The sequence below is a fragment of the Cebus imitator genome, unplaced genomic scaffold (genome assembly GCF_001604975.1).
Source record: "Cebus imitator isolate Cc_AM_T3 unplaced genomic scaffold, Cebus_imitator-1.0 Scaffold333, whole genome shotgun sequence".
Classification (NCBI taxonomy): Eukaryota; Metazoa; Chordata; class Mammalia; order Primates; family Cebidae; genus Cebus; species Cebus imitator.
The window spans coordinates 115,375-125,457 of NW_016107648.1; the positions used below are offsets into that span (position 1 = coordinate 115,375).

The 10,083-nt window shown below is 44.7% G+C and overlaps 1 protein-coding gene across 1 annotated transcript in view; it reads right to left on the bottom strand.

Annotated features, from left to right (window-relative positions):
- SEL1L3 (SEL1L family member 3) overlaps window positions 1-10,083 on the bottom strand; it is a 120,888-nt gene that overhangs the window by 72,736 nt on the left and 38,069 nt on the right. The window contains exons 7-9 of the mRNA XM_017505099.2: window positions 5,317-5,449; window positions 3,161-3,293; window positions 1,485-1,625 (exon numbers count right to left, since the gene is read on the bottom strand). Of these exons, the coding sequence (XP_017360588.1) occupies window positions 1,485-1,625; window positions 3,161-3,293; window positions 5,317-5,449 (407 nt within the window). The remainder of the gene's footprint in view (window positions 1-1,484; window positions 1,626-3,160; window positions 3,294-5,316; window positions 5,450-10,083) is intronic.

The window sequence follows — 10,083 nt, forward strand, 5'->3', positions numbered from 1 at the left end:
GGTTGCGGTGAGCCGCGATCGCGCCATTGCACTCCAGCCTGGGTAACAAGAGCGAAACTCCGTCTCAAAAAAAAAAATAAAATAAAATAAAATAAAATGCCTGTAATCCCAGCACTTTGGGAGGCCGAGGAAGGCGGATCACAAGGTCAGGAGATAGAGACCATCTTGGCCAACATGGTGAAACCCCGTCTCTACAAAAATACAAAAATTAGCTGGATGTGGTGGCACGTGTTTGTAATTCCAGCTACTCGGGAGGGAGGCTGAGACAGGAGAATTGCTTGAACCCAGGAGGCGGAGATTGCAATGAGCTGAGATCCAGTCACTGCACTCCAGCCTGGCAACAGAGCAAGACTTCATCTCAAAAAAAAATAAAATAAAATGCATTACTATTTTTCTTTGCTTTCAAGTCCATTCCTCAAAGACAGGAGCATTGTGTTATTTCACATATCTCTGAAGTCTAGCCAAGTAACTGAGTAGTCACCCAGTAAGTATCAGAAGAATGAATAATAAAATATCCTCTATGGCTTGAATTCTTTGCAGGACGGTCACTATCTGCAAAGGAGATCTATGCTGTTAGACACTGCCATTCTTAGGCAGGGGGTGCAATGTAAGACACTCATCTTACATGAGGCAGAAGTCAGTTTCTGCATTGCCTCAACTCAAGGTCTGGTTCTATGCCCGGGACTACCTGGAGGTGCCTCTCACCACTAAGACAGGCGGCACCTCCCTGTTAGGATCCTCATCACCAGGCTAAGCATCTCCAGCTGCCTCTCCTCTTCCCAACAGGCATGGTTTCAAGATCCCTCATGGCTCTAGAGTATGCATTGAATTACTAAGAAAACTCAAATTGCAGTGGGCCTTCAGAGAAGCTGGTGGCATCTGGGAAGTTTATGCAGGTTCCTGACATGATGCTTAAAGTGTACTTTAAATCAGAGGTCCCAAGTTCAAGTGCCTGTGGGCTCAGACGGGTCAGATCCATGAATGAAGTAAGCAGGCGGTGATGAAACAGACAGGAGGGGCTGTGGGTGACTGTGTGCCTGGCCTCACCTCCACAATTGCTGCCACATAGGAGAATGGCCCCGTCTTGCCAGATCTTTTTTTTTTTTAAAAAAAAAAAAAACAAAACTAGAAATTCGCATTTTCATACAAGTTTTTTAGATACACGTAACTAATTTTTTTTAACGCATACAGCAAGGTATTTTCCAAATCGACTGCATCTGGCTGCAGACTGTCCATTTGTGGCCTTGGCTTTAAATAAAGAATTGCTTGAGTGATTCCTAAGTTTTGCATTTAGTGTTGGAAGTGTGCACAGATATATCGAGAGTTGTGGACATACAAGGGCAGAATTTAAATTTGAAATTAAACTAGAACACTAGGGTTAAAAATAACTTTGAGGCATAAATCACCAAACAGGGTGAGTGAAACAGAGAAAAACAAGGAGCCGTTCTAACCAGGGCCCAAAGCCGAGGCAAAGACTCAATTACCGGTCAGCAAATCCATCTCCAGCAATGCCTGGAACAAGGTGGGGTGTTTGTCTTTCAGCTCTTTCTCCCAGGGGAAGGCTCTGCACATCGAGTGTCTCCCATACCTGCGCTTGAGGTCCAGGTAGGAGTTGTGGAGGTGGCCTAAACAGAAGAGGAAACACAAGATATCACACTGTTTAGCAGAAGGAAAGGCTCGCTTCCCTAAAGCCCTTCTTCCTAAGAGGAACTAAAAAGAAGAGGCCAGACTCACCGTTACCGGATGGTGGTTTGGGCCCTTTTGGGATTTGAAATTGGCTATGATGCTTTTGCCTCCAGGTCACAAATTCAGAGCCAAGCCCAGGAGCAATGTGCCAAAGTTACTGATGGTTGTTGACTAATTCTACAGAATGAGCAGCTGGCCTCTGACTGGTCCCCAAGAGGCCAATATCTAGGTCATTTTCTTGGCACGTGAGTTGAGGAGCAAAGCACAAAGACCCCCAGGGAGGCAAGGCAGTCAAAGATGATAGGAAAATCTTCCTAATGCCACCAAACAGATGGGTGTCCATGCCTGGCCTTCCAACTCGAGGTATCTCTCCTGACAGTACATCCGTTACCAAAGGCAGTTTCTTTCCTCTTTGGGTTATTACTATTCCTATATATCTTCCCCCTCCTCTGACAACATCATATTTTCTGGATGATTCAGCAGTGAGAATGGCAGCTGGGGACCAGTATAGCCTATTCTTAAATTGAATTGCAGCAGCGCTGTCTCTCCACACTCACCTGTCACCATCTCTAATCACTACCTGGGACCATTTCATGTGAACCCTATTAGACCGGGGCATGTTTGAGATGCATCCCTCCCTCCATAACCTGGAATGAGAAATTCCGCTCTGGAGATGGAGACATATGGGCAGGACTGAAATACTCAACTCGCTTTTGCTGATGGCAAAGGCCCCACAGGAATTTCTCTTCCAGAAGGAACATATGTGAGAAACTCTAGTGCCACCATATCAAACAGCAGGATCCATTGCACAGAGAAATGTGTAAGTGCTAGATCCAAGCTGGAATGCCGGAGGGCCAGACAGGACCAAGTTTTGTCACTGATAAACACCCTGTGTGAGTCAAAGGATGTCTGTGCAAATATGAGCACGCATGAAAGCAGTCTATTTGAAATTCATTCCTTCTGTTGAAAATTACCGATGTCTTCAAGAATGAGTCAATTTCAAGGATTTAAAAAATAAAATCGAGCTCCAAACAACAAAGTCGCCGTTCAACATTTCCGAAAGCTAATATTCAGATATTAATGGCCCAAAACAAAAGTGCACCGATGGGGAAACATTTCTAATGATTAATTTATTTTCCAATCCATTTTTATTTTCTTAGGCTGGTCTTATGGATGGGAAGAACGCCATGCGAGGCACAAAACACTTGCTGTCATTTGTACTTGTAAGCTCGATTTTCATGGTTGGAGCTATAAGATGTTTTGGTTTTTCTGGGCTATTGTTGGTCTTGGTAGCATCCAGGTGGAATGCACAATTTCACCTGTGTCCACCAGTGGAGAGCTCGAGGTCACACTTGTCCCCACTGGTATCTGAGCCAAGTCATATATGTTCAATTCTGATCCCGTTACGGAGAAGCCAAATGTGTTAATGCAAATGCACAGAGCTTAAAACAGCTCCCCCGAACTCAACACTTACATGCTTCTTGTCTCTCGCCCCCGTGCTGTGCTGCGAATGCATACACAGAGACTATTTCTTGAACCTCAGCACACCTTTCATAATATAACTTGATTCGTTCAGCAAGTTGCTTCTCAAGAAGGGGATTAACAACCTACAAAAAGGGAAGAAAGTCAAATGAACAACAGTGGTCATGAAATATCCACCCACCTCTAGGAAGTTGCATTCGGGTTGACTTTGCTCTCCCATTGACATCTACAGGTGGCTTTTTTGTACACATATCATCCATCCTGGATTTGCAAAGCAAAGTCACTGGTATGAATTCAAGGACATGCCAGCTCTGATGCTTCCCGCTAGCTTCTCTTTGTGCTCAGCTTCTTAAATGTCAGAATTTCCCAGAGACTGGGACTCTGCCCCTTCTTTTCTCTGGCTGCATGCTATTGCTAGAAAATCACACTCGCCTCCCCCTTCAATTCCCACGGAAAGATGCAAGAGTACCCGCAATGTGCCTGCTGCATTAAAGAGCCCTCCTCCCCTCTTCTGCAATCTCCAAGAGATGGGTGCAAAACCATGGCTTTAGGGCAGGCCCCCCAGCGGCTCACCCCAACTCAGTTGCAGGCCGATGTACCCCTTCCTGCCTCAGCATTCCCAAACACATCTGAATTAAAGCATGTATCATATTCTTTCACAAATTCCCTGTTTAAGATCCTGAAAGGGAGCTCCTCAGGAACAAGGGACTTAACTCAGTGTGCTTCAAAACATAGGCTGGGACCCATTAGAGGGTCACACAGTTATTTTGGCGGTGGTAACCTACAGCATTTTGGTGGTGTTTTTTTGTTTTTATAAAGTAGAACACAAAATATCAGCATGCACTGAATATAGCAAGGGTATGTATTCTTAGAATAATTTTGTTTCCATTTCGTGTGTGAATATATGTATGTATATGTATGTACTGTTCATGATATTAAGCACATTTCTTGCTTTTTTTTTTTTTTTTGAGACAGAGCTTTGCTCTTGTCACCCAGGCTGGAGTGGAGTGGCACAATTTTGGCTCACTGCAACCTCCACCTCCTGGGTTCAAGTGAGCCCGTCCGGCAAATTTTTGTATTTTTAGTGGAGGCGGGGTTTCACCACGTTGGCCAGGCTGGTCTCAAACTCCTGACAAGTGATCCGCCCGCCTCGGCCTCCCAGACTGCTGGGATTACAGGCATGAGCCACCACACCCAGCCAATATTAAGTAGATTTCTTATTGGGGACAACCTGCAAAACACTTTTAAAGCTACCCATCTTGCTTGTCTCGGCACCTGGTTCAGAGCCTGGCATACAGTAGGATCTCAATCAGCATTTGTCGCACAAATGACTAAATGAATCTCATTTTTTACCCTTTCACAAAGGTCTCTCACAGAGACTCTAAGATATCAGCCATGGGCTGTGGGGCTCCCCATTTTTCCTGATTATGACTTTGCCTAGTGACCCCTGTTTTTCTCAGAATAAACCCCACAGGGTGAAGGGAATGAAAGAATGTTTCTCTTTCAGGCATCAGGTGGGGTTCTTGGTCTCCTTCACACAGCCCAAAAAACAAGTGCCCTGAAGGTTCCCTCCTGGGCAAACAGCCCTCTGCCCGCACAGTCCAGCTGCGTTGGCCGCTCCGTTCGGGGGTGGGTTTTGGATGCGGAAGGCAGAGGATTCAGCCTGAACACAACGCCCTTTCCCATCCATACAACTGCTGCCAACCGACCCCAGCGTGAGCAGGCCTGTGCTTCTGAAGAGAGCAGCCAACGGAGCCGAGATTGTAATTTGCCACAGCATCTCTTCTGATACTTTAAATAATGGCATAGAAAAGAAGCTTTACCAAATAACTCAGATTCTCTCCTTTCATTAGCTTAATCGCTGGATAGGCAACAGCCTGATGAAAATCTACTCTATAATTAAACTAGTAGTTATTAAAACAGAGGAAGTAAATGGCTTCCATTTTATGAGTACTAAATGAACCAAATGTTAACAGAAATCTATTATTGCTTTTGCTGGGGGAAAAGTCTCAATAGTAATCATATTTGATGACAGAGGTGAGGCATGGTCCAGCCTGGGGAAACTTTGATTTACACTGGCTTGCATACCCCTGAGGCCCACACCCGTCACCCCGGAGTGCTACAATCTTCCTGGTCCCCTGGACTCACCTGGGTGGGGTGCAGACTGCGAAGGCGATAGTACTTCAGGGGTCCAAAAAACCCTTCAACGCCAGCCACATACCTGCTCCCTCCGATAATGAAGTACCCAGCTGTGTCATTATAATGGAAATCCTCCCGGAAGCTAGAGAAGAGAAGGAAGGATGGAACTAGATGATTTAGAGTCTCTTTCCTCAACCCTCCTTGACTTAACCCAAGTTGCCCCAAGCCCTCCACTCTGGGTTTTAGCAGCTGAGACCAGTGTAGGGCCAGGTGGACTTGGGCTAGGATCCAAATTCTGTTATTTACCAGCTATGAGACCTCAGTCCAGTCACTTAACCTCCTCTCCAGCGCTGCCTGCTCCTGTGTAAGATAAGTTCTTTACTTGTTGGGTGGTTAAGAGGATGAAGGATGAAGATGTCAGGCCTCTAGCAGAGTGCTTGGCCCACAGGGGATACGCCATCTATGCTGACTATTGGTGGTGGAGGTATTGTTTGGAATCAATGGCATTATCTGGAATTGTTGGTTTTCATGGGAAAGATTGTGCTCTAAAAGAAAAACAACCTTGTTGAATGAATAGAAGGTGGCTGTGGGGAAAACTAAAGTGCAGACTATTAGATAAAGACTGAGGCAAAATTCAGTCAGCTGGAGGGGCCACTGCAAGGTCAGAGGGTGTGGCCGGAGGTGAGAGGTCAGCACAGAAGACCACATTATCCTGAAGGGCTTGCAGCATCGGGAAGGAAGAAGAGGACAAAGTGGGTTGGCCTTTGTGACATGCATGAAGGTGTTCCTCACAGTGTTGCTTATAATCGCCAAAGATGGGAGAACCCCGGTGTCCGTCAGCGGGGACTGGCCTATCCATCCAGTGTGCCTTGGACTTGGGCTTTTTCACTATGCAGCTTAAAAAAGGGACAAAGGAACCTGGGGAAATCTCCAACATATAGTGATAAGTGAAAATAAATAAACTTACAGGACACAGAGCAGAGCTTTTCTCTAAGAAAGAGGAGAACAGATATTTTTTCATATTTGTGTAAAGAAACGCTGGGTGGAAGTCTATACAAGAAACCAATAGAATTATCTCCCCATGGGGTGGGGGGTTGGGGTGGAGTGCCTGAGGGTAGGGTTGGGAGCAAGACATTTAACTCTCTTTTTACAAAGTTTTGATATTTTTTACAACCATGTGCATCTATTACCTATTAAGAATTTAAAATAAGGCTGGGCACAGTGGCTCACACCTATAGTCCCAGCACTTTGAGAGGCCAAGGTGGATGGATCACCTGAGATCAGGAGTTCAAGACCAGACTGGTCAACATGGTGAAACCCCATCTCTACTAAAAATATAAAAATTAACAGGGCATGGTGGCTTACACCTGTAATCTGAGCACTTTGGGAGGTTGACGTGGGTGGATCACCTGAGGTCAGGAGTTCAAGATCAGCCTGGCCAACATGGTGAAATCCCATCTCTACTAAAAATATAGAAATTAGCCAGGCATGGTGGTGCATGCCTGTAATCCCAGCTAGTTGGGGTGCTAATGCAAGAGAATCACTGGAACCCGGGAGACGGAGGTTGCAGAAAGCTGAGATCATGCCACTGCACTCCAGCCTGGGCAACAAGAGCAAGACTCCATCTCAAAATAATAATAATAATTAATAAATAAAATAAAAATAACAAGAATTTAAAAGAAGGATGGGAAGACAAGGTGTTATCAGAGCATATGTGAACAGTGAGGGGGGTGGGGGGTCAAGACAGGCATCAAGTGAGAAGTCAGGCAACGAGATGGAGTGAGGAAGCATGGGGGTGGAGGGCGGGGACAGATGGAAGGGGAAGGAAAGAAAACCAAGTGTCAGGCAGGCTGCCAGGAGCCCGGGGAGCAGAAGGTGCAAAGGGCCACAGTGATGACGTGGAAGGGGACAGAGCAAGCTACCCACGGTTGGATCAGGGAAACCAGACAACCCAGGGTTACTCCAGACCAGGAGATGGACTGTGTGTTAGCAAGGAACCCAATCCCTAGCAGGTGCACCTGACCAGGGAGGAAGCATGAGATAGTGAAGCAAGGCGCACAGCCTGATGGCATCAGCTGACAGCAGCAACTGCGAACGCCTAGTGATTAGCCTCATCTAAATGGAATCAAAATGGAAAAGAAGTGCTTCAGCTCCTGAGAGTTTTCTTTTCAGAATCTCAGCCTTGTAGGACTGTGAAGATGATGGTCTCTCCTGCCTATTTAAGGAGAGACCATAATGTTATTATCTCTGAGAGGTGTGAATTGATTCTGTTTTCCAAGACTTTGAAAAGACATGAACATTCCAACAACCCTCATGAGACAGCGCAAGGTACTCGATGGATACCAAGCAACGCTTCTAGTAGGAAGCTCTCAACAGATCTGCAACTGAACCGACTCCCCAGTTTATCTAACTGTCCTCATGCCTCTGCAAAACCAACTGACTGATGCCTACAGCGTCCCGGATGCTCACTGCCTCACTGCCTGGAGCTTACTGTTTGGAGCCTTAGTCTCCCCATTTAAAAAATGGAAATAGTGGCCGGGTGCAGTGTCTCATGCCTGTAATCCCAGCACTTTGGAAGGCTGAGGCAGGCGGATCGCCTGAGGTCAGGAGTTCAAGACCAGCTCGGCCAACATGGTGAAACCCCGTCTCTACTAAAAATATAAAAATTAGCCAGGCACGGTGGCATGTGCCTGTAATCCCAGCTACTCAGAAGGCTGAGGCAGGAGAATCACTTGAACCAGGGTGGTGGAGGTTGCAGTGAGCCGAGATTGCAAAATTGCACCCCAGCCTGGGCGACAGAGCAAGACTCCGTCAAAAAACAAAAAAAAGGAAATAGCGATAGTAACTGCCTGTATGATTGTTGTGAGGATTAAATAAACTAATATGTAAACAAAGCATTTAAAACAGTGTCAGGCACATAGCAGACACCATAACCGATAGCAACACTGATTATTATTCTTAGCCTAGTCCTCTGTTGGACCTTGACTCCCATATTTCCAGCTGCACGCTTAGTAAGGATAAGATATGTGTACACTTAAAACTCTTAATGTTGGCCTGGCACAGTGGCTCATGCCTGTAATCACAGCACTTTGGAAGGCCGAGGCAGGAGGACCTCTTGAGCCCAAACCAGTAAATGCCAATAGTATGTTTATTGTAATCCTATTGTTTACTTAAATATGTAATCCAGTAAAACATGAGTGGGGAAGAAAGAGCTGTTCTTTCTATAAAAACTAAGTTGATTATTTTGAGTCTACCCAAAATAATCAACTGGTTTTCACAGAAAGAATAAAATGTTGTGAAAAAAAATTGGGAAAAATCTAGATGGCTTTTGGGCTCTGATTATTTCTACAAGTGTCTTTGTTTTCTTTTCATTTGGAAGAAACAGAAATTGGGTGTTGTTTACAAGTGAGAAAAAAGACCACAGAGAACTTCAGTCTGTAGATTTGTACTCAAAAGAAGGCACTATCTAGAAAGACTGGTAAATGTGAATTTATATGTATATATGTGTGTGTATATATATATATATATATACACACATATATATACACATGCACACATATATACACACACATATATAATACACACACACACATATATATACACACACATATATATACACACGCACACATATATACACACACATATATAATACACACACACACACATATATATACACACACATATATATACACACGCACACATATATACACACACATATATAATACACACACATATATATATACACACGCATATATATACAGACACACACACATATACACACACACACACACACACACACACACACACACACACACACACATATATATATTTTTAAATGAAGTCTTGCTTGGTCGCCTAGGCTGCAGTGCAGTAGCGCAATCTCAGCTCACTGCAACCTCCGCCTCCCGGGTTCAAGTGATTCTCCTGCCTCAGCCTCCGACTAGCTGAGACTACAAGGCATGTGCCATCACACCCAGCTAATTTTTGTATTTTTAGTAGAGATGGGGTTTCACCTTGTTAGCCAGTATGGTCTCAAACACCTGACCTCAGGTGCTTCACCCAAAGTGCTGGGATTACAGGTGTGAGCCATCATGCCCCGTCATATATATGTTTTAATTGAAATAAAAATCTTTAATGGGGTTATCTTTTATTAACGGATCCTTGCATTAACTGAGTTTTTCAACAAATAACAAATTACTTGGTCCCTAGGTCACTGAACTGTAATTTTTAAATTGTCATTATTGTCAAGCAATAGGGTATCTGTCCAGCTTGGTCTCCATCGACACTGATGTCTTCACATTTTTTTCCTGCAAAATTCTGTGACTGAACAAGATTGCAAGAGATTCTTTGTACTGCGCACTGTTTGATGGTCATCAATTTTACTGACATAAAAGCTGAGCTAGACTCTTCCAAAGCCCAAGCCAGCCCCTTTCGAAACCACGGGATATGCTGGCAAACCATCTTTACTCTTGTCTGGACATAGGAGAGTGCCCTGGTTTATTACCGCAGAGCGCCAATAACCTGAAAGCATCACTGATGTTGCGAAACAGGCCTTGCTTAGAGTTAGGAAATAGCTCCAGCTTGAAGTTTCCTTGGTAGGAGAACTTAGAGCTTCAAATTAGCTGCCCCCATGCCCCATAGAGTAACCATCATCTTACATGTCACTTCTTCAGGGCCTGGTCTAAATTTTGGTCCCCTTGTTCTCCTCAAGCTACCCTATCCGTTTCCTTCCTGGCGCTCACCAAAATTTGTAAATTCAAATTTATTTGTGAATTT